We start from the raw sequence: 24,957 nt of genomic DNA on the forward strand, positions 1-24,957 counted from the left end.
TTGCCGATGCTCCCGACGGAACCCGAAGACTCAGCTACTCAGGACTTGACTTCCAGACTTCTTGGACTCCGACCCACATCCACAGCAAAGCTGAGACTCGTGGCGGACACGAGAGACGTGGGACCTGACTCCCTGGACATCCTGCATATTGCTAACTGCATCGACTCCTGAGGTAACTCGCAGTTGTGCATTGGGGCACGAGAAGCCCCAGACCTGAGCACCATTTGCACCGAAGCTCAGCCCCCCTCACTCCACGAGTGCCGCGTGGGCCCGCTCCTACCTTTCAGCTCGACGCGTCTTCCCGGGTTCTAGCCCGTTGGCTAGTGAGCCCCCTGAAGGCGAACCTTTGAAATCAGCTTGCTTTCCTGGTTGCTACAGGCTTGCTCCAGCTTCCCTGCAAAGGAGAAGCTCCTCAGACCTTGCTGGTCTGACCTGAAGCCAATCTTCACTTCCTGCGTGGGTTGCGGTTGCCAAGGCTTGTTGGGTCCAATCCGGATACAGACACCGCAGTCAACTAGATCCTTCGTGGGACAGCTCGAATCCAGCTCCTGGTCGTCGTCGACGCCTCCTGGTCCTCATGGCTGCAGAGACAAACTTCACCGCTTCACCTGTTTGCATAGCGACATCACCTGGTTCCATTCTGGTTCCTTCCTGGTCACTGGCTAGTGACCCAGACTCTGTCCCCTCTGCTTTCAGGTTCTTCAGCTCCTTGTTCCACCCTTGGATCCACCCGGACACTCTTCCTTCGGCCGCCTGCAGCACTTCTTTTGCAGGTCTCCATTGAAAGCATCGACTAAACCAGACACGAAAAGATACCTATGCACCCGGCTTCCCTGGGTGAGGTAACTCGAGTACTCCGGTGCTCCTGTGGGTATTGACTCTTCAAGTGTCCTAGTTAAAAGGGGTTTCACCGTAGTCCACCCGGAAGTGTCCTTAATCAGTAACTTTGTGACTTCTTCGTTCTCCGTTGGAAGTCAATAGTAACTCGTGACTGTGTTCTCACACTGCACGCGTCTCCCGTGGGTCTCCTACTTCCTAACCTTTGGTTCTGCAGTGTAGCCCCAGCGATTCCCTAGGCCCTAGGCCTATTCACTATTCCTGAAGTGGTTCTTATACCACTTACTTAGTATATGGTTCGTGAGGCCCCTAGGGCAGAATTGTATTTGTGCAACTTATAGTATGCTTAATGAGTAACTTGTAACGTATCTTAAACTCTGACCTCATAAAGAGTGCAGAGGGGTTGTGTTAGTAATAAATACATATATATTTGATATATACCTTGTGTGGTGTCCTTTCATTTGGTATTCAAGGGATCATATATGGTAAAACAGCTGGCTTCACATGCTCTCAAGTTTTAGCCTAAGACTGCTGGCCCATGCTGTAGGAGAGTGGGGTCTGCAATCCTATGGTCACCCCAGATTTTTGCTTTTTGCTTCACTGGTTTACGACTTTCCCTGGCTGTGGGCCTGCTAATCAGACCCACAGCCTAGCTGTTCTCTCTCTAAATTGACAACCATGTACTTTAGGTGCATTTACCAATTGGTACTGGGCCACCTTATCAGTCCCTGTAACAGTGTACCTTAGGTATCCAGGGCATAGGTGTACCCAGGGCCTACCAGGGGCTGAAGCATGTATTATGCTACCCCTGGCTGGCCATCTAAAACTGACACAACTGGCTGCATGACAGCTGGGGCAAGGTGGTGTAATCACCCTTTGCTGTAGATATAGTATACTTATATCTAACCCTAAAATGGACACATATATTCCTATCAGAAGGCCTTATCAATCCTGAAGGCAGAGTGCTTGGAATTATGTGAGATGGTGCTCTGGCATGAGCTGAGCCCGTTTGCAGCTTGCGGAACCAAGTCCTAATAGCTGCTCCATGATAACGCTATACCATATACTCTTAAGTGTTATGTTATGTTATGTTACAGTGGTTTTTGTAGAGCGCACGGCTACTCAAAAAGAGTGTCCCGGCGCTTTTAATTGAAGAAGGCTGCAGTAAACAAACATAACACATTAAAAGAGAAAAGACACAGAAAAGGGAAAAACAGAAAACCAAAAAATGCCTACTGGGTAAACAGCCAGGTTTTAAGGTCCTTTCTAAAAGCCAGTAGGCCAGTGGCTCCCCGAAGGGAGAGGGGCAAAGAATTCCATAATTGGGGCGCCAGTAATCCAAAGGAGCGACCTCCCAAACGCGCTCTCTTCACTCGTGGAACAGTAGCCAGAAATAAAGATTCTGACCTCAGAGAGCGAGCTGGTTGGTAAAAAGTAAGTCTCCTCTGGAGATACTTAGCTCCCGTCGCATGAAGGGCCTTGTATGTCAGAGTCAGAGCCTTAAAGGCGATCCGCTTACGGATTGGGAGCCAGTGCAAAGTCTGGAGCAAGCCCGCAGCACTGGTACGTCTGTTCACACCGTAGATCGCTCTTGCCGCGGCATTCTGCACAACTTGTAGCCGCTGTAACAGGTACTCTGGCAGGCCCAGGTATAGAACGTTGGAATAATCCAGCCTGGAGCCTATCAGGGCCTGTACAGTCAGCTTCCTGTGCTCCTCCGATAACAGGGGAAGAAACCTCCGAAGCATCCTGAGGAGGCCGAAACACATGCCCGACACCCCCAGAATCTGGGCCTTCATTGTCAGCCCCGTGTCCATCTTAACATCCAAGTTCTTAGCCATTTGGGATGAACACGTTGGGGGGAACATGTCGACAGGCCACCAGGCCCACCAATCTGGCTCCATGTCGCACCCAAAGAAGAGTATCTCGGACTTGTCGGAATTGCACTTGAGGCTGTGCAGTTGGAACCATTGAAACACAGCCCCAAGGCAATCCCGGATACTCTCCCCCTCAAAATCTCCTCCTCTCTTACACGAGAAGAGGAGCTGGGTATCGTCGGCATAGGATACGATCCGGGCCCCAAACGACTCCGCCAACGCCGCCAAAGGGGTCATGAAGATATTAAAAAGGGTCGGGCTCAAAATAGAGCCCTGAGGCACCCCGACTCCCAAAGGCGGCATCACGGCGGAGTCTGGCGAGGCCCAGACCGTTTGCCGGCGGCCAGCTAGAAAGGAGGAAAACCAGCTGAACACCGTTCCCCGAAGTCCTATCTCGTGGAGTCTTGTGAGAAGACCATCATGGGGAACGGTGTCGAAGGCCGCCGACAAATCCAACATCACCAGCATGGCTTTGCCCCCTGAATCCAGTATCTCCTTGATTGTTTCGGAGACCTCGAGGAGCGCCGTCTCGGTGCTAAGATTGGGGCGAAAACCTGACTGGGTGGCATGCAGAATCTCGTTCGCCTCTAGAAAATTGGAGAGCACCGTCTGCACGTGCTTTTCCACAAGTGCATTATCAACCTCGCGGTTAAATGCCAACTCTGGTATAACATTATCAAAACATGTCGAGTAATGTGTCATACGATTTGGAATACTACCCCCTCGCCAATTCTGGCGACGGGGGTAGCATTCCACCCTTCTAGAGGGACACGACATGTATGTAACTGTGAACCCCGGTTAAAGTTAACTCGAGCCTTGGCATCACAAAATGGATGCTGCCACCACAGACACAAGTCTGACCTCCTGCTGCTGGGAGTCCTTACAGCGAGGGCGGCTTGGACAAAGGGTTTCCTGCCTTGGGAGGTGCTAGCACCACCCCAGACAGGATTTTGTGTATTGGGTAGGATAGGCCTGAAAGGAATGAGACATTCCTGGGGCACACAAGGTGCCCTGTGCATACACCGGTTCAAACCAGTTGCTGGGGCACTCCAGCCCCAGCTCTGGCGGGAAACCGGACAAAGGATAGGGGGTGTAACCACCCCCCTTCCTGGTCCCACCCAGGGGAGGGACCTAATCAGTAGTGCAGCCCCCTTTAGCAGGATAAAGGTAGGAGCTGGTCCCATTCCAAATTAGATTAATCCTGAACTACTCTACAAGAAGAAACTCTTGACTTCAACGTTCTGCTCCACAGAAGACTGAAGAAATCTCCCTTGTGGGCAAGGAGTGTCCACCCTGCAACTGCAGGCACTGTCAAGCGTACAGCGGCTTCCCTTTGTCTTCCTTCCAGGATCCAGACTTCAGAGCCCGACGAGACCCGGATTCCCAGACCTCTCCGACCTCAACTCACATCTGCAGCCAAGCTGAGGTCCGTGGGTGCGACGAGACACGTGGGACCTGCCATCTTGAAAGAACCTGCACTTCGCTTCCAGCACGACTCCCGAAGTATACTCGACCAAGTGCTTTGGGGACTGAGAAGCCCCAGCCCCGAGCAGCCCCTGCACCGAAGATCAGCCCTCCAGCATCCACGAGATCTGCGTGGGGCCCTTCTGCTTGTCTGCTGCTCGACGCGTTGTCTGGTCACTTGCCGGCTGGCTAGTGGCCTCCTAGACGACGAACCTTTGAATCTTTGCTGCTGGTCTGGTTGCTCCAGACTGGCCCTTGCTCCCTTCCAAAAGAGGGGCAACCCCGGACTCTCCTAGTCCGCACCAGACGTCTTTTCCACTCACCGCGTGGGTTGCCTTTGCCAAGGCCTGTTGACTCCAATTCCGGATCCGACACCGCCGACAGCGAGAGCCTGCGTGGGACAGCTCGTGCCTCCATCCTGGTCGTCGAAGACACCTCCTGGTCCGCGTGGCTGTAGAGTCAAGCGTCCACTCTTCACCTGATCGCGACGACAGCACCTGGTTCCATCCTGGTTCCACACCGGTCACTGGCTAGTGACTTTGAACACTGTCCCCTCTGCTTTCAGGTCCTCTTCTTCACCGATCCACCCTTGGATCGCACCGGACATCTTCCTCCTGGTCGCCTGCAGCATCTTTTCTTTCAGTCTCCATTGACTTCAATGCGACAACCCGACACACTTCGGCACCTATGCACCCGCAGCCCGTGGGTGAGGTAACGAGAGCATTTCGGTGCTCAAGGCTAGTTTAACTGTCCTAGTGTCCAGTTCCACAGTCGTTTTAGTCCTAACTAGTCAGGATTGTCCGTACTCACCTTTTACTTGAACTGTACTGTCCATAGACGTTGTTACGCATCTCGCGTGTGAGTTCACACTCTGCACACGCGTTCCATGGGCCTCCTATTACTTACCTAGAGTTAGTGTAGCGTGGTCCCATCGATCCTACAGCCTCTGGACAGCTCCATTCCTTTTATCGACTTTCACATTCCACTTACTTAGTATATGGTTTGTCGTGCCCCTAGGGCACCATTGTAATTTTGTGCAACTGGTCGTATTTTTCTTAAGAGATTGTCATGTGCTTAGCCCTCTGACCTCATAAAGAGTTCAGAGGTGTTGTTATTAATAAATATACTGTTTATTTTCATAACAACCTGTGTGGTGTCCTTTCATCTGGTATTCAAGGGGTTATATTGTGGTAAAACAGCTGGCTTCACATGCCAAAAGAGTTTAGCCTAAGACTGCTTTGTCCATGCTGCCATTAGGATAGCTGGTCTATAAGGTTGACTTACAACCAATCACCATAAGGGTTGTTTGGACTGATACAAGGTGATCACTAGAACTAGTCAGCATCATATATCATGCCAACTTCTCACACATGCTACCGCTAGGATAGCTTGTCTATAAGGTTGACTTTACAACCACCACCAATAAGGGTCGTTGAGACTGGTGCAAGGTGCCCACTAGAACAGTGGACATCATATGCCAGGCTAACTTCTCACATTGGTTTGCAGCGGATGGGATAAGAGCTTGCTGTTGTTTTACCATATAATCCTTAGGTATCATTTGAAAGATCCCATTAAGGTAACTGGAGGTACATATAAATCAAGTTCTTATAATACTTAAGTTCTACTGAACTTAGTTGTTGTAGAGGGAAGGGCTTAGCACACCCTGACTACAACTCCTAGAGAGGTTTTAGTAGGTAACACTTAGTGTAGGTAGGTGCACACACCACATCTCACTAGTAAATGTCCTTCAGAGGAGAGCCTAGTGTGTCTCTCCCCACAGAAGTTGACCCTCCCAGGGTCCCTTCTAACTATGACACATTTACTTTTAATGAGCTTAGAAGTTTGTGTTCACTCAGGAGACTGAGAAAAGGATAGAGTCCAACCTTGAGACACCTTATAGATCTATTAGTGGAGTATGATGCAGAAAAGGCAGCAACCCCAGATCAGACAGGTAGTGGAGGGGGGGGGGGTACCATCCCTCAACAGAAGACTCCCAAGATTACAATCTAGGGGGTGCTGATGATGAAGAGGATGATGCTCAGGTCCAAGTTGGAGAACTGAACTACCAGGTCAACCTAAGGCTACATGGGACTGGAGGGGAGAGAATCCAATCCAGGCCCCCAAGTGGGCTTAACACTGAGCACAGAAGGAGGAGATCACTTTCCAGTGACTCCGACCACTCTGGTGACTCAATAGGGTCAGACACCTCAGCAATGGGGAGAATGACTTCCCCTCAGAGAAGAGAGCATAAGGCTAGGATGAGGGAAGTCAAGCTGAGGATCAAAAGGCAAGAAATTGCCCTTGCCAAAGAGACCCTGGCTCTTGCTAGAGAGCAAAAGTTGAGTGGATTAGATTCCACTGGCGGCAGCAACATCCCTAGAGATAGGGAAAGGTCAAATGACCATAGAAACCCAAGTAAAATTGTCCCTCCCTACCAGAGTGGGGATGACATCCACAAGTGGATAACTGCTTTGGAGAGGGCCTGCAAGGTACAGCAGGTACCCCAAAGCCATTGGGCAGCAATCTTATGGCTCTCCCTTTCAGAAAAAGGTAGAGACAAGCTCCTCACACTTAGTGATGAGGATGCTAACAACTACACTGTCCTGAAGAGTGCTCTGATAGATGGGTTTGGCTTAACCACTGAACAGTATAGGTTGCTGTTCAGAGACACCCAGAAGACACAGACTCAGGACTGGACTAACTTTGTAGATTGTGCTACTAAGGCTCTGGAAGGCTGGTTTCTGGGCAGTAAGGTCAAAGACTATACAGGATTGTATAATTTGATTATGAGAGAGCAAATTCTTAATAATTGTCAGAACCAGTTATTGCACCAACACCTGATTGACTCTGATCTGACCTCTCCCCTAGAATTGGGTGTAGGAGAGTAGGGTCTGCTTCCTATGGTCACCCCCACGTTTTGCTTTTGCTTATCTGGTTTTCGACTTAGATGTGGCTGTGGGCCTGCCGATCAGACCCACAGCCCAGATGCACTCTCTCTAAATGTACACCATGTACTCTAGGTACAGCCACAATTGGGAATTGGTTCACCCTATCAGCCCCTGTACAAGTGTACCATAGGTACCCAGGGCATAGGTGCGAGTAGTGTGGCTCACTGGTTAGAGGCGGCAGGCCTGAGAGCAGAAGTAAGCCTGGGACCAGGGTTCAATTCCCGACGCGGCAGGGTCGTGGACCTTGGTCAGCGGACTCGATAATTCTCGCTTCGGTGCTTACTCTAATCAGGGGTTCCACTCGGCAACTCTGGGCATTAGCTTGCCTAATCTCCACAACGGCCCCACCAATTCCGGGGATGCCTGGCTCCACCTTGGGGACTCCCAGCAAGGGACCATCCCACAGGGAAAGCCAGGACGGGTTCCCCAGAGTTATACAGCGCAGGGACGCCCCGTTGCTGGGGCAGCTGTGCGCTTTACAAGTATACTACATTTACATTTACCAAGGCCTACCAGGGGCTGCAGCATGTATTATGCCACCCCTGGCTGGCCATCCAAACTGACACAACTGGCTGATCACTCAGCTGGGGCAAGGTCGTGTAATCACCCCTTGCTTAGGTATAGTATTCCTATATCTACCCTTATATATAGACACACAGTAACCTATAAGTCACTCCTATGGCAGGCCTTCACAATCCTGGAGGCATAGTGCTTGGTTATGTGTGAGGTGGGGCTCTAGCATGGGCTGAGCCTGTCTGCAGCTTTCGGAACCATGTCCTTATAGCTGTTCTATGATATTGCCACACCATATGCTCTTAAGTGCATTATGAACCTCGCGGTTAAATGCTAACTTTGGTTTGGCTTTATCCAAACATGTCGTGTAAGGTGTCATACGCTTTGGAATACTACCCCCTCGCCAATTCTGGCGAAGGGGGTAGCATTCCACCCTTCTAGCGGGAGAAGATATGTTGTTGCTGACTATCCCGGTTAAAGTTAACCAGAGCCCCAGCGTCACAAAATGGACACTGCTGCCACAGACACAAGTCTGACCTCCTGCTGCTGGGAGTCCTTCCAGTCACGGAGGTTTGAACAATAGGTTTCCTGCCTGGAGAGGTGGGAGCACCACCTCAGACAGGACTTTGTGTATTGGGACAGGGAGGGCAGAATAGAATGAGACACTGCCTGGGGCACACTAGGCGCTCCATGCATACCCCAGTTCAAACCGGTTGCTGGGGCACTCCAGCCCCAGCGTGAAACTGGACAAAGGAAAGGGGGTGTAACCACCCCCCTTCCTGGTCCCACCCATAGGAGGGACCTAGAAAGTAATCCAGCCCCTTTTAGTTGTATAAAGGTAGGAGCGGAGTCCTGAGACTTTAGATTAATCCTGAATCGAAACTTGACACAAAACTCTGGACCTTCGACGTTCTGCTGAAGCTGAAGACTGAAGAATCTCCCTTATGGCCAAGGAATGACCACCCTGAGCAACCAGGCACCATCCAGCAAATCAACAGATTGCTTTGTCGACGTTCCCGCTGGAACCCTAGCACAGAGCCTGACAAGACCCAGACTTCTCTGACCCTCTCTTCACGACTGCAGCATAGCTGAGATCCGTGGAAGCAACGAGACACGTGGGACCGGACATCTTGAAAAGCCTGCAACTTGCTAACTGTGCAGCTCCTGAGGCATCCTCGAAGCTGTGCACTGGGATTTGAGAAACCCCGATCCCGAGCTGCACCTGCACCGAAGATCAACCCTCCACACTCTACGAGTTCTGCGTGGGGCCCTTCTGCTTGTGTTCTGCTCGACGCGTTGTCCAGTCGCTGGCCCGTTGGCTAGTAGCCTCTGTGACGACAATCCTTTTGAATCACACCGCTGGTCTGGCTGCTCCAGACTGGCCCTTGTCTCCCTGCAAACGTGAGACATCTCAAACCTTGCTGGTCTGCACCAGAACCTTTCTTTGAATCCTGCGTGGGTTGCCTTTGCCAAGGCTTGTTGACTCCAATCCGGAAGTCGACTCCTCCATCCGCGAGAACCTTCGTGGGACAGCTCGCCTCCAGCTCCTGGTCCTCCTCGACGCCTCCTGGTCCGCGTGGCTGACGAGACAAGCTTCAAGACAACACCTGATTGCTCCTCAACGTCGTCTGGTTTCTTCCTGGTTCCACCCGGTCACTGGCTAGTGACCCAGACTCAGTCCCCTCTGCTTTCAGGTCCTCTTCATCCTCGATCCACCCTTGGATCCACCCGGATATCTTCCTCCTGGTCGCCTGCAGCATCTTTCTTCTGGCCTCCATAGGATTCAACGACGAAACCCAACACATCTTCACACCTATGCACCCGCCGTCCGTGGGTGAGGTAACGCGAGTACTTCGGTGCTCCCAAGGGTATTGACTATCCAAGTGTCTAGGTTTTTAGTTGTTTCCTACTAGCTCAACCGGAAGTGTCCTAAATCCTTCCAAATCTAACTTCTAAGTTCCCATTGACCTTGCATTGGCTCACGCGTGTGTGTAAAGACACTGCACGCGCCTCCTGTGGGCCTCCTACTTCTAACCTAAGGTTCAGATAGTGTAGCCCCAGCGATTCCCTAGGCCTTTCCTTTTGTCGTAACGTGGTACTTATACCACTTTCTTAAAATATGGTTTGCTTCGCCCCTTAGGGCCTAACCATAAATTATGCAACTTAACTTATTCTGACTAAGTATCTTGTTATGTGCTTTTGCCTCTGATCTCAAAGAGTTCAGAGGAGTGTGTTAGTAAATAAATACATCTATATTTTATATATATCCTGTGTGGTGTCCTTTCCTTTGATATTCAAGGGGTTGCATATGGTAAAACAGCTGACTTTACACGCCCTCAAGAGTCTTTTAGCCTAAGACTGTTCTGTCCACGCTACCACTAGGATAGCTGGTCTATAAGGTTGACTTACAACCATCACCATAAGGGTTGTTTGGACTGGTGCAAGGTGTTCACTAGAATAGTAAACATCATATACCAGGCCAACTTCTCACAAGGTAAAGCTAGGAACATGTGTTGGTGACCTTTCAAAAATCTCTGTACAATAGGGGACCTGAAAAGGTCTGACAACTACAAAAATGCAGAGAAGGCCCAAAAAATAGCCTTTTAAGGTGTCCAAAGCAGAGCCCAGCTGGGCTTAAGTAAGAATTAACAGAGACTGGGGAAGGGGTACAGATAGGGGATCAGCTTGTTTGTCTGTACACCATGCAATGAACTTACTTCAAGAGCAGGCTTATACAGTCTTGGTGGGGGGAAGTCGGACGTACGAGTTACTTACCTTCCGTAACGATGTATCTGGTAGAGACGATTCTAGCCGCTGATTCCTTACTGTAGGATTACCCCCAGGCGTGAGACTGGATCCGGAAAACTTTTTTGCCACAGCATCCCTGCGCGGCGGGGGGACGGCATCACGCGACTCCGCCCAGGCGTCGTCCGCCGTATGTGACGTCAGTGAGGTCACATAAGTCCCACCCAGCGCGCCTACGTCAGCTTTCTTGGGAGAACTTTTCCACGCCACAACGGGAAGCCATCAGACATACTGTGGATGCATGGGAACAGCGTGGAAACATCAGAAAAAAGAGGAAAAATGAATGGTGACGAACACCACCATAAGGAACAGTGTCAACATTGCAGTACATAAAGGCAGGGAAAGAAGAGAAAACAGAGCACAGTCCTGAGCAGTCACCCTGCTTGCATATAGACTGTTATAACCCCCCCCCCAGATGCAAGGAACATATGCAAAGTATCATGACAACATGTAGCAGGAGTATAATCCCAACCAAGAACACAAAGGGGAACCAGTTCCAAGATAAACAGGGAACGACAAACCCCACAAAGGAACAAGGCAAGGCACAACCAGATGACTCCAACCCATAGGTGAGCCGAGGGGCCAGGACCCTTAGCAACAAAGAAGGAGGGAGGGGAGGGACGAGAGTAAAGGCAAGCCTCAACCCCGGAGAAACCAGAGCAGAGGGGCACAGGAGTACCGATAGACCTATCCTCCAAGTGCCAAAGAGGAGGAGAGGAACAAGAGACAAGACAAGTCCTCCTGTTAAAAGGAGGAAGAATGCACTCACAGAAGACATAGCCCCCGACCGGGAGGCGAGTGCAGAAGCCAAAGGTCCTTGCAGAACGGGGAGGAAGGGAGGGCCGTGAAGGTATTTGCAGCTAGAATCGTCTCTACCAGATACATCATTACCGAAGGTAAGAAACTCATACATCTGATAGACTACTAGCCGCAGATTTCTTAACGTAGAATAGATACCCTAGCCATACCCACGGGGAGGGAGGGTCTGCAAAGGACCCCACCAGCCTGGACATAACCAAGGGGACCATAACCACAGGGGACAAGTCCAACAGACAGGGCGAGGAGCTCAGCCCTCCCAGGTAAGGGGAACCGTCACAAGCATAACACCACCGACCCCAAGAAGGGTGTAGAAAGAAGAAAAAAGAAGAAGAATCCCGTTCACACCCAACAGTGGTACCAAGGGCAAGGCCGGGAAATGCCGAAGCTCCCCACGCCCCTACAAGGCCACAGAACCCTCATCCAATGCCAGGGCAAGGAAGAGGAAGAAGAACAACCTAGAGGGCCCAAGGAGACTAGGAAAGAGAAGGCGAGCCCACCACAGTTGGAAGGCAACAGACCAGACAAAACAGCGCCAACAGCAATAAGGTAGTTGGAAGCAGGAAGGATAGCCGAAGAACCCCCGGAAGACCGGGCAGGCGACGCCCGAAAGGAGGAGGAGCACAAAACCATCTCAGCCCCCAGGACAGAGAACAAGAAGGCTAAGAGGAGCCCGGACACACCTTAGCGAGGGACCGAGCACACGACTCAAAGAAGCATAACCCGAACCACAACGCAGTAGGCCAGACCAGGCGAACCACACTGCGACCCCCGAGAAGGACACCCCGGAGCGCCACTAAAGCGTTCCAATCCAGCAAGAGAGTTGCATCTGCAACATACATAAACACTACAGAGAGCAGAGGCCGGAAGGCGACCACAACTCCCTAGCATAGTGCAAGCTATATAACAGCTACCACTACCCCACATAGGGTACGCTAAGTCCCGAGTCATGGGAACCCTCTTTGGAAGAAACTTCCGCAGCAGAGGAAAAACGTAAGAGCCGCGGGGGAAAAAAAACAGCAGTTGGCTTGTCAAACGGCGCAAGAGAAAACAGGAGCCCTAATCTCAGGGCCAATCTGCTCAGATAACTCAAGCAAAAAACATACACAGGCAACAAGGGCCGCCCAGCAGCCAACAAGCCACAGTCTCAGCAAGGAGGACTCGCGTGGCCATAAAACACACCCCACAGCAAGAGCAACCGGCCCAAAAGAAGAACCAGAACCAGCTCAACTCAGCAGTCACTGAGGAGGGGAAGGAGGAGGATAAGGCGGAGGAGGAGGATGGAGTCCTGCCAAGAACCTTTGGATGGCGGAGTCTGCCGGGTCATGGAATAACAGGGTGCCATCAAATGGAAGATCAATCAGCTGCTCCCGAACATTTTCAGGGAACACACCATTCCGAAGCCAAGCATGGTGACGGAGGGCGCTATGGTCCGGCCCAGCACCTCAGAGATGTCCAGAGCAGAGCGGAGAATAAACATCCCTAGCTCCTGGCCATCCAACGCATGATGCCATTAGTCCACCGGAACAGTCTCTTGTAAAGCAGCAGATCCCAAGGACTCAGCTGAGTCCCACAAAAAAGAGGTGGCCCTAGCCAACACACATAAGGTGTTAAGGGCCCGCAGGGTAATGCTGGTCGAGGCGAACATGTTGCGCCCCCAAGAGTATAGCCAGTGGGCCTCCCGGGACGGTCGAGTCAACAGTGGCACAGGGAGGGAAAAGCAGTCCGCAAAAATGGACTTGAGGCAGAGGGGTGGAGGGAAAGACACGCTGGGTCACGTGGCGCAGGAAGATGCCGGTGCAGAAGGTGTTGAGGCACCGGATCCCCTGAGGCGGGGCGCCTCCAAGCCCCATTCAGGGAAGAAAGGAGCGAACCCTCAAAGGGAAGCAATAGCTCCACCCCACCAGAGCCCTGGTGGAGAACCTCCAAGAGATGGTACGCCAGTAAATGAGCAACCGGGTCACCCATGCGCAGAATGCCCACAGCCGTGGACACTGCGTGAGCGAAGGCTGCCCCCGCCTCCGTAGGGCCCTGTGGTGGAGGAAAGCAGCTCCTCCGTGGGCAACGGCTGTAAACTAAGGTGGCCATCCCCGAGGCCAAGCGGGGCGGGCAAAGGACAGACCTGGAAGCCAGAAGGAACCGAAGAGTGGGGAACCTGTTGCTCCTCCGGCGAACACCTTGGCCTCAGGAATGGCGGGTGCCACCCTTCGATGACGCAGGTGAAAAAGCCACCAGGCTGTGGGTGACACCAGTAGGCACCCAACCTCCGGAGAAGAGGGAGCGTCCGAAGACGCGACTCGACGCCTGTCTGGAGCCGTACAGTCCGCCGCCTGAGGCAGGACATCAACCCCATCCAGCGCCGAACGAGACGCCGGATAGGGCTCCTCCAAGCCACACCGCGCCGGAGACAGGAGCTGAGCGGAAGTGGCGCCGCCGGAATGATGACGACTTTACCTCTGATGAGGCAGCCGCCTGCGTGGAGGGACGAGAGGGGCCCAGAGGAGGATGAGGAGTCCCCGTCTAGCCTCGACCCAGAGTGGGATGAGGAGGGTCCACCGGCCCCTGTGGCGCTGCCCGGTCCAGCAGGCGCTGGTGGGGTGGTGGCGTCAGCGCAGCCGTGGCCTGTCCTGAGGGCCGAGCGGAGCTCGTGGATGCAACCCAAGCCGCGGTGACCTCCAGCAACACCATAAGGACCCCCGCAGGAGTTTGCGGTGAGGCAGAAGTGCTGTAGTACGAAGGAGGGACCCCCGAAGGGCCGCAACCCAACAGCACCACATCCTCCAAGCCTGGAGCCGAAGCAGTCAGCGCCAGAGTCGCCGGCGACGCTGCGGAGGGCCACGTGCAATGCAAGGGATCCGCTGACGCCCCAGGAGGGGAAGGAGGAGGAAACGCCAGCGAGGCCTGCAAAGTCGCCGCATATGTATCCATCAAGAATCCCAACTCCCCTTCACTGGGAAACGGTGGATAGGAGGACGACACGTGGGGCAGCATTGCCTGCGGAGAGCCCACCCCCCGACAGGCCGAAAAACCAGTCCCCGGGGACAAACTGCAACGCTTGCCCACCGGGGAGCGACGCTCTCGCAACATCGGAGTGGGATGAGGACGCCGACGACGGCCGTGTCTGAAACCGTCAGCCGAGGCTGATCGAGGGGATGAAGCCGACTTTGAGAGACACACCGAGAGTAGTTTCATCCGGCACCCCTGCTGCAACTTCCGGTTCAACCGTTGGCACGCCTCACAATGGGTGGTGCCATGATCTTCCCCTAAACACCACATACAAATGAGGTGCGGGTCCGTCGCATACAGACGCCCACACGACGTGCAAGTTTTGAAGCCCGAAGGCATTCGCACACTTTCCCGCAAAAAATATTATCACAATGAGGAAGAAAAAAGGAGCCCAAACAGGCCCAAACAGAGACCGGATCCGCGTTGCACTCGGAAAAGGAAAAAACTGACGTAGGCGTGCCGGGGTGGGACTTATGTGACCTCGCTGATGTCACGTACGTGGATGACGCATGGGCGGAGTCGCGTGATGCCGTCCCCTCGGAGCGCAGGGTGCTGTGGCAAAAAGAGTTTTCCGGATCCAGTCTCACGCCTGGGGATAATTCTACGTTAAGGAATCTGCGGCTAGTAGTCTCTCTCAGATACCCATAAGTCACCCCTAAGGCATTCCTTTCAATCCTGAAGACAGGGTGCTTGGTTATAAGTGAGAGGGTGCCCTGCAGGAGCAGGACACCCCCTTACAAACCCAGGAGTCAATTCTCCAGGCTTTGTAAGTGCGGTCAGCAATTTTATACATTTAGTGGACATCAAGTCAATTACGAGATGTCTAACTATATACTGACTGCACCAAAAACGGTCATGTTTGGTATCAAACATGTTGGAATCTTACCCCCATATCGATTCCAGTGCTGGATGCAGGATCCCCTGTATTACCGGTACCAACATTTCAGGGTCTAACAGCAAGCTGGTGCTGCTGCTGACCACAGACACATTTAGTATATTGGGCTGGAGACGCTAGACAGTGCCACCAGACTGCTTTGAAGGATACATTTGATGCCCTCCTTGCATACTCCAGTTGAAACCAGTTCAGAAAGCCCTTAGCTTACGCTCTGGGACGAAACCAGAGAAAGTACATGGGCTTATCCTCCCCTCTGTCCAGCCCCTACTCTGGGAGGGAACCCTGAATCATCCCGACCCTTTCCTTTGGGTTCTTAAGGACTTACCTGTGGGTGGCTCTTCAGATTCGTCGTGGGACAAGATTCAGATCTGACACCACTTCTACTTCTACCGTCTGTGCACTTTGGACTTCGCTTTGACAACCGAGACTGCATCAAGGAAGACTCCGGCTGCTCCTGGTCTTGTGGTCCTGCCAGTCTTCAGCATTGTCTGTGCCTCATCCAGGTTCTTCTCCAGGCCTGTGGGCATCAAAGACACCGGAAGGAGTCTCCCTCAGATTGAAGAAGTTACTTCCCTGCATCTGCAGGCACCGTAACTTAGCTGACCGTTCTGCTGCTCCAGACGTCCTTTGGACTTCGAAAGGCCCAGAAACACAGATGGGGGTTCGGCAACAACCTCGAGGCCTGCACTGTATTCTCAATGAGTTTGAGGCCAGTATCCCTCGTCGGAACCGATGGATCGGCACCCCTATGCACCACGTAGACTGCCGCCACCAGGGCTTGTTGACTCTTCTCCAGAGATCTCCGGGCTCCAAGAAGCCACAACATCTCATGCTACTAAAATCTTCGTCCTCACCGCATCCTCTGCATCATGGGCCTGCATCCTTGGTGAACTGCTCGACTTACAACTCCTGTGTCTTTGGCCTGTGGGTCCTCTTGAGGGTCTTCTTTGGTTCCAGTGGGCTTCACTGCTTGTTCGGGGCCTGCTCCGACTCTCCTGCACTGGGTGAGTCCCTTGGACCTTGCTGGTCCGAACACTGCACCTTCTTTGTTTTCTACCTCTGTTGCTGCTGCCAAGGCTTGTTGGTGCTCCCGCCAGACACCAACCCCCTGGTTCTTGACCTCGAAAGCAGGACAGTTAGTTAACGGCTCCTGGTCTTCCACAGCATCACCTGGTCCCCATAGCTGCAGCGACAAGGTCACTGTCGACTCTCCTGCATTTTCCATCATCAGTGGTCATTGGTCTTCCGTGCCTCCTGGTCACTCCTGAGTGGCATAGACTCTGTCCCCTCTGCTAGCAGGTACTTCCCTTCAAGAATCCATACTTGGATTCCACCAGACTCATCTTTTTTGCCTCAGGCATCTTCAATGATGTCCTCCATTGTGGTCTAGTGCGGTTTCCGATGTCACTTCGCACCTATGCACTCGACTTTCCTGGTGTAGGTATCCTGGTTCGAGAGGTATCCACTGGTGGGGTGACTCTCCAACCTTCCATCTTCCACAGGGTTTCTTCAGGGTCCTGTGGGAAGGCTTCTTCTTGAAAACTGCAACAGCGACTTTCCCATTGAATTGCACTGTGTACGCTGCTGTGTTTCCACTCTGCACACAGACTCCGTGGGGTTTCTGAGTACTTACCTCGGGTGGTTCCTTGGGTCCCCAGCTCTTCTAAGTCTTCTGGGTTAAGTCTCGACTTTGGTCGCAGTTCGCATTCTACTTTATTAGTATATGGTTTGGTCTCCCCCTGGAGATCACTATGTATTTGTGCTACTTACCTGCTCTCCTTTTGAAATATTGTGTTTATATCTCCAGGTAGGAGATATACCAATGTGTTAGTGAGTGTGTATAATACATATTACTATTTTTTATAACTACACTGTGTGGCTCTTTACTATTTTTATAACTACACTGTGTGGCTCTTTTTCGTTTGACCTGCACTACATGATTAGTACTGGTAAAACAAGCTGCTTAACACTCCTTCTGGACTAAGCCTGAAGGCTGTTCTTGGCAGCTACCACTTAGAGAGCTTTTCATGGTTGTCTAAGGCCACTAAAATAACCATAAAGGTTGTCTGGATTTGTGAAGGGCGCTTCACTTAAATAAGTGAGCACCATATACTAAGACAGCCCCCTACAACAGATTTTAAGTGAGTTCTCGGATATCCTCTTCTATTTCATTAAAACATTCCAACATGCAGACTGAAACATGCACTTTCAACACCCACTGCAGCCTGCCAGTTCACTCCATGGCGATCAGCAGCTTTACTACAGTGTTCTATTGAGAAATTAGAGTGCTAACATTCTGAATTTATGACAAAAGTGTAGTACATGTGAACGCCATCTTGATGGAATCGAAGAGGAAAACTGAAAGCATTTCCTACTGAGGATACTGCAGTAATTGAGGAAATTAGGGAGCTTCATAATAAATAACTCTCCCAAGATGGTCACCAAAGACAAAAGAGCCCAAGTATGGCACAAATATCACCCAAAGGTAGTTTAAGGACAGCCCAATGACAGAAGTGTGCAAAACACAATTTTTTTTGCAGTTTTCTATAGCTCAGACATGACCAGAAAGTACTGGTGTGATTTACATGAGCATCAGTTACATTACACAAGGACATGTTCATTTTGGTTTTAGGCATGGGTAGATTAAGTGATTTGCTCTGAATCGAAGGACATTGAGCAGATGCCGAAACTCGAACCTGGTTCCCCATTTGCAAAGTCTGCAGCACTGGCTGAAACATCACATTGCCTCCCTCAAGTGTTACATATAATCAATGGATTACCTAGATAAATACACCATAATGATAGCAAATTATTTAAAAGTGCTTTGTCTCTGTGAGAAAATAGGAAAATATGTAATAATTTTAGTTGTTTAGAGCACGAAGTATAATTTCTATGGGAATAAGACCCTCTCATGGAGGAGAGTGTAGAGGCAACATGTTGATCACTCTGGGCAGGCAAAAGGAGCAGTGGTAGCACAATGGACCATGGAGGACAGGGGAAAGGGAGGCAGGGGCATCAAATCAACCATGCAGTACAAGCAAGAGAGGCTGTGGCAATATAAAAGACCACTGAGGGAAGAAGAAAGAGTCAGTGGTAGTACAACAATACATGCCAAAAGATCCGATTCAGCCAGGAGACTCCAGATGTTTTCAAGCTTCATCTGTCTCCTACCTAAAATCTCCTCTTTTTCAATCTAAGTCCATGAGGAAAATCAATTGAACAGGTTTGTTTTCAAAATCTCCATCTTACCAGGTTCAGAATGTTGGCAAGTAAGGCACATTAGCTCATATAGGGCAGGAGGAATTGGGTAGAGACATGGACTCGGATAACAGGGCAAGAGGGCGATGGGCAGGGGCACCAAAATACCCTTACAGGGCAGACATCAGGAGTTACAGCAGCACAATACACAACAGAGGGCAAGCGGGCCAGCAGGGCAGCACAATGCAACATGGAAAGCATTAGGGAGGGGACAGGGCCATCCACATGGACAACAGGGAGCAGAGGGGAAAGAGGCAAGGGCAGCAAGCTGACCAGACAGACAGGAGGGACAGTTGCAGCATAGCGGACCATGAAGGGCAGGAGGAAGGTAGCAGGGGCATGACAAATGACCATTCAAGGCAGGAGGGAGGGGATAAGGGGCTGCACATGGAAAATGGAGGGCAGGGGGCAAGGGTGCAGGTGTGGAGCAGCAAGCTGACCATGGAGGGAAGACGAGATGGGCACTAGAAGCATAAACACCATGGAGGGGAACAGGGAGTCTATAATGGCATACACACAGACAACGTAGGGAAGGTGGGAGGGGATCAGCGGCAGCAAGCTGACCACATAGGCAGGTGGGAGGGGCTGTGGCAACACATAAAACCATGCATGTCAAGCAGGAGGGTTAGCTGCAGCACAAAGGCCATGGTGGGCAAGAGGGAGGGGGCAGGGGCATGCACAAAGGCCCATGGACAGAAGGGAGGGGTAGGGGCTGGACAGAGAAAAGAAGGCAGGGGAATAAGCTTCACAACAGAATACACAGATCAGGCAGGAGAAGCAGTTGCAGCACAACAGACCATGGATGGAAAGAAATGGAGTGGCAGCAAAATGGACCTCGGAGGACAGGAGACAGGGGATAGGGGCCTGGAAGTTAGACAGGCAGGGTGGAGATAGCAGGGACAGGCGGCAGCCATCTGACCATGCTAGACAGGTGGAAGGGACAGGGAAAGCTCATCACAGAGCAGATAGAGAGTAGCAGGTCTGTAGAATATGGTGGGCAAAAAGGAGAGAGCAGGGGCATGCACACAGACATCGGCGGGCAGGGGGAGAGTCGGGGCAGAAAGCTAAACACACAGGCTAAGAAGGGGGGCAATTGGGGCATAAAATTGGGCAACGGAGGACAGGAAGTGTGGGGAGGGACATCAAGCTAAACGGAGGGCAGTGGCAGCACATCAGACCATGCAGGGCAGGAGGAAGGGGACTGGTGTATGGACTCGGAAAACAGAGGGTAGGGAGGCAGTAGATATGGCAGCAAGCTAACTGTTTAAGCAGGCGGGAAGGACAGTGGCAGAACAATGGCCACATAGTGCGTAATGAGAGAGCAGTGTCATGGACTTGGACAATGGATGGCAAGGAGAAGCAAGATTGGGTGGGGAGCAGCACAATGCCAGGCCAGGCCCTGTGTTCAACCCTCATCCCACTGTGTACTGCGATGGTGTGAGAAGTTGGCCTGATGTGCAGTGGTCACTATTCTAGTGATCACTATATATCAGTCCAAACAACCCTTATTGATGATTGGTTGTAAGTCAACCTTATAGACCAGCTATCCTAGTAGCATGGATACGAGCAGTCTAAGGCTAAGACTCTAGAGGGCGTGTTAAGCCAGCTGTTTTACCATCACATTACCCCTTGAACACCCAGTGAAAGGACACCACACAAGTGTTATGAAAATAAACAATGTATTTATTAGAATCACAACAACCCTGTACTCTTTATGAGGACAGGGTGCTAAGCACACAACAAAACTCTTATGAAAATACTTAAGTTCGCACGTTATACACAAATGCCCGAGGGGCACGAAAAACCATATACTCTAAAAGTGGAATGCGAGATTACTAGCAGGTAAGTACAGTACTAATAGGCTTTGGAATCGCTAGGACTTGACTAGGGAATCGTTAGATTACTTCTAGGAGACCTAGGGGACTCGGGTGCAGAGTGTGCACTCTCACGCGGGATGCGGGACAAAGTCTATGGAAACTAGTAAAGGCAAAGTTAGTGTTCACGGGCGGACCCGACCTGGTAGGGAGAAAACGACAGTGGATCCTGACCCTTGGATAGTGAGGCTATGCTGGGACACCGAAGTGCCGAAGTTACCTAGCCCAGGGGCTGCAGCTGCATAGGTCTGAAAAGACGTCGGGAATCTCGTTGCCGGACCAGGAGCCTGGAAGAAGGAAGTTGCTGGCAGGCGACCAGTGAAGGAAAGTTCGATGGATCCAAGCCTGGATCAAGGAAGAAGGAAACCTGAAAGCAGAGGGGACCAAGTTCTTGAATCACTAGCCAGTGATTAAGTGGGCACCAGGATGGCACCGGACGAAGTCACCGCAGTCAGGTGAGTGGGCGCTGCTGGGCTCTGCAGTCTCTCGGACCAGGAGGCGTTGTCGGCGACCAGGATGGAGGTGCGAGCTGTCCCACGAAGGTTCTTGCTGTCGACGTCGCTGGACCCAGGATTGGGCAACAAGTCTTGGCAAATGCAAGGCCCACGCGGTGGACCTAAAATGGCGTCTTAGCCGGACCAGGAGGGTCCAGGGTACTTCTCCGATGGAGGGAAGCAAGGGCCAGTCTGGAGCAACCAGACCAGCAGCAGTGTTGTCGTCGGGCGTCGTTCGGAAGGCCACAAGCCAGCGGGCTAGTAGCCAAACAACGCGGTGAGCAGCAGAAAGCAGAAGGGCCCCACGCCGATCGTGGAGATGCTGGGGGGCTGCTCTTCGGTGCTGGAGCTGCTCAGGGTGGGGGCTTCTCGGACCCCAAAGCACTCACCAGGAAATTACTCGGTGGGCTTGCTGTGCAGAAGTCGTGCAGTCTTGGCGATGGCCGGTCCCTCGAGGTCTCGTCGCACCCACGGTTCTCAGCTGTGCTGTAGAGGTGGGTAGAGGTCAGAGGTGCCAGGGAAGCCGGGTCTCGTCGAGCTGGGCAGTCGGATTCCGGAGGAAGGACGTGCAGCAGACCGCAGTGTTCTTAGATGGTGCCTGCGGATGCAGGGTGACTACTCCTTAGCCACAAGGGAGAATCTTGAGGAAGAAATCGTGAAGTCCTTTCGTGGAAAGTGGTATCTTGATTCCAAAGATGATCTGATTTGGAAGGGGGCCAGTCTCTACCTTTATCTGGGAAAAGGGGGCTGGCACGCGACTAAGTCCTGCCCTAGGGGTGGGACCAGGAGGGGGGTGGTTACACCCACTTCCTTGGCGGGCTTTTCCCCAGCACAGGGTCTGGAGTGTCCCTGGAACTGGTTTAAGCCAGCCTATGCACAGTGAGCACCGGGGTGCCACGTGCAGTCAACTTCCTCTGAAGCCCTGCCTACCTACAATACACAAAACCCTGTCTGGGACGGTGCTGGCACCGCCCCTGGCAGGAAACCCTTTGTCCTTATCTCCTGCTCTGGGAGGACTCCCAGCAGCAGGAGGGCAGACTTGTGTCTCGGTGGCAGCATCCATTTTGTGGATGCTAAGGCTCTGTCTGACTTTTAACCGGGTTATAGGTTACATGCATGTCGTGTCCCTCTAGAAGGGTGGAATGCTAACCCCGTCGCCAGAATTGGCGAGGGGTTAGTATTCCAATTCGTATGACACCTTACTCGACATGTTTTGATAAAGCGATACCAGAGTTGGCATTTAACCGCGAGGATTATAATGCACTTAAGAGTATATGGTATGCAATATCATGGAAACGGCTAAGGGATGGATCCCGAAAGCCGCAGACAGGCTCAGCTCATGCCAGAGCACCATCTCACACGATTCCAAGCACTCTGCCTTCAGGATTGTTAAGGCCTGCCATAGGAGTGACTGATAGGAGATCTGTGTGTCCATTTTAGGGTTAGATATAGGTATACTATATCTAAAGCAAAGGGTGAGTACACCACCTTGCCCCAGCTGTCGTGCAGCCAGTTGTGTCAGTTTAGTTAGTCAGCCCAGGGGTGGCATAATACATGCTTCAGCCCCTGGGAGACTTCTGGGTACACCTCAGCCCTGGGTACAGGGACTTGGAGAGGGCCCAGTGCCAATTCAGTACCTGAGTACAATTTGGATAGAGAGAACAGCTAGGCTGTGGGTCTGATTAGCAGGCCCACAGCCAGGGAAAGTCGTAAACCAGTGCAGCAAAAAGCAAAAATCTGGGTGATCATAGGATTGCAGACCCTACTCTCCTACAGATGGTCATCTTAAAGTTAAAAAAGTAAAAAAACCTTAGAAATTCACTGAAAAAAACAAACGTTACAGGGACGTTATAGTTTGGAAATACAATTAAAAAAAACATGTCATGAGTGATGTAATATGTGAGGTCATAAGAAGTGCATTGTGGGGGCGGGTGTAAGTTAGAGTTAACTCAGGTAACTATTGAATTTTACTATTTTACTTTTTTTGTACAAGTTCAACCGGAGCCTAACTATAACGTCCCTGTAAACATTGTTTCTTCCCGTAAACAAAATAAATAAATATATATGTATATATGTGTATATATATATATATATATATATATATATATATATATATATATATCAAAATATACACACATATATATTTATGCTTGTATCTTACCATATTAACCCACACCTCCTATACTGAACCCCCTTAAACCTGTGACACCCAAATACCCTTACCTAACCTAAACCCTAAAAATACCATTGGCACCCAAAAACCCTTACCCACCCTAAACCCTAAAAATATCCTTGCCACCCAAAAACCAATACCCACCCTGAAGGCATATTCGTGGAAAATGTAGCTTGCTAAAGACACGTGTGGTAACGGTATTGCCTGGTTACGGCTGCGTTGTAAAGGCTGCTTCCCCAATCCACACAACAAAATCCGTTTTATAACCACTGACTGCCTGAAAATGGAGAGAATGTGCTAAAATAGGCTATCTTTCGAATTATTACTTAACTGTAAAGCCTTCTAGAAAAACAGAATGCTGTGTGGAAGGTTGGTAAATTACGGTGCTACTTTTGTCAGTTGGCCCTGTGACAACCTGGAGAGGTGCAACACAATATATTTATCCATGTTCCTAGTGATGTTAAATCTACAACAGTGTTAAAGCTGAATCTGTAACAGTGTTAAGTGCTAAATTTAAATGTACTGCTTAAATCAGCAGAATAAAACTAAAACTAGTGATCGTTATCAATTATATTGTTTACTTGAACTAAAATACAGTACAGCGTTGGGAATATTTCCATTGCCACACAGCCTTGTGATTCCTTTTCAGGGTTATACATACTTAAAATATATTTAGGACTGTGCAATAGTCTTAAAAAGGAACACACAAACTGAAAAACAGAGATCATGTGAACAAGCTGGCTGGAGTTGGGGATGACAGCAAGTTGACTCAGGTGAGCTAGTGAAAATAAACTCTTGTAAAAACGCTTTTGCTCTAGGTGTTGGTTGTCATCCTGTGTATGCTCAATATGCGAACACAGCAAAGTAAGGGTTACCTGCTTTCCAGAAATTCATTCAACAAAGTCTTATACTGTTGCTCTTTGTCGTCAATGCTTTTTAGGCACCTAGAAGTATCGTAAAAATAATATGTTAGGTGTTCAATAAGCATTTTTTGGCTATGGTTTCAACAGATTATTAAAAAAGACAAAACACAATACAAAGCAACCTGAAACAGTTTATTAAAAACATGGAAAATTAATTACTGTGTAAAACAAAACAAATAACTCACGTTTGATGACCTGATATGTACATAAATAGGCATGAAGCAAAAATTATATACATGTGCTTCTAGGGCACTGATCTGATATATTCAGGTCTTCTCAATGAAAAAAGCACTCAAAAAGGAAAAGGTAAAGCTCTCTCTAATCAACAGAAGCGGAAGAGGGTGGCGGGGTTAGTATAGGGAGAAGGGAAGAATTAGCACATGTTGCTCAATGCTACTGACATGTGGATTGGGAGACTTGGCTGTCCTTCTGTCACATACTTATTGTTGAGAAATTAACTTTCCTCTTCAAGTGCTGAATAGTTTATACATACCTAAATTCTAAGTTGATTTCTGCAGTATAATAATAAATAACTTAATGTTCTACAATTAAACAATTGTATTGGCTGTGATCGTCCACAAAATGTACTCATCTGAATAAAAAGTTCCTTATCTTGGGTAACAATCTTTCTGGTGGATACTCCATCTACCTGACCATTCCTCGCCTATCCCAGGTGCCTAGCTGGATCCAGAACCATCTGAAATAGCTCTCCCTTGCCGGAAGGCGGACCTGGCTCCATCTCGACGCTGGAAATTAAGTCATGGTGACATCACTGAAGCCATGACATCAGTTCTCATCTGTTCTTACCTCATCTTTCAAGGTAGAGACAAAAGAGCTAAAGAATCAGCAATGTATTGGTTCAGCGCAACAACCTAAGTTGCTATATGATCCAGACTATGACCTTCCTTCAGAATGGGGAGGAGGGTGGGATCAATGAGGCATCTACAGGAAGAAGGAATATCAACTAGAAAGATAGTTAGCAAATGGAAGAAACTTTTTCTTCTGATCGATTCTTCTATCTGTAAATTCTTCACCTCTGAATAGATTGCCAACTTAGGCGGTGTATCTAAAGGA

At 50.4% G+C, this 24,957-nt stretch overlaps 1 protein-coding gene across 5 annotated transcripts in view; it reads right to left on the reverse strand.

Annotated features, from left to right (window-relative positions):
* Positions 1–24,957, reverse strand: part of TTC3 (tetratricopeptide repeat domain 3) — a 1,911,479-nt gene that overhangs the window by 616,509 nt on the left and 1,270,013 nt on the right. For all 5 annotated transcript variants that reach the window (XM_078656864.1, XM_078656865.1, XM_078656863.1 and 2 more), the window contains one exon: positions 23,836–23,904. In XM_078656864.1, the coding sequence (XP_078512990.1) occupies positions 23,836–23,904 (69 nt within the window). The remainder of the gene's footprint in view (positions 1–23,835; positions 23,905–24,957) is intronic.

This window comes from Lissotriton helveticus, chromosome 8, assembly GCF_964261635.1.
Source record: "Lissotriton helveticus chromosome 8, aLisHel1.1, whole genome shotgun sequence".
NCBI classification, from domain to species: Eukaryota; Metazoa; Chordata; class Amphibia; order Caudata; family Salamandridae; genus Lissotriton; species Lissotriton helveticus.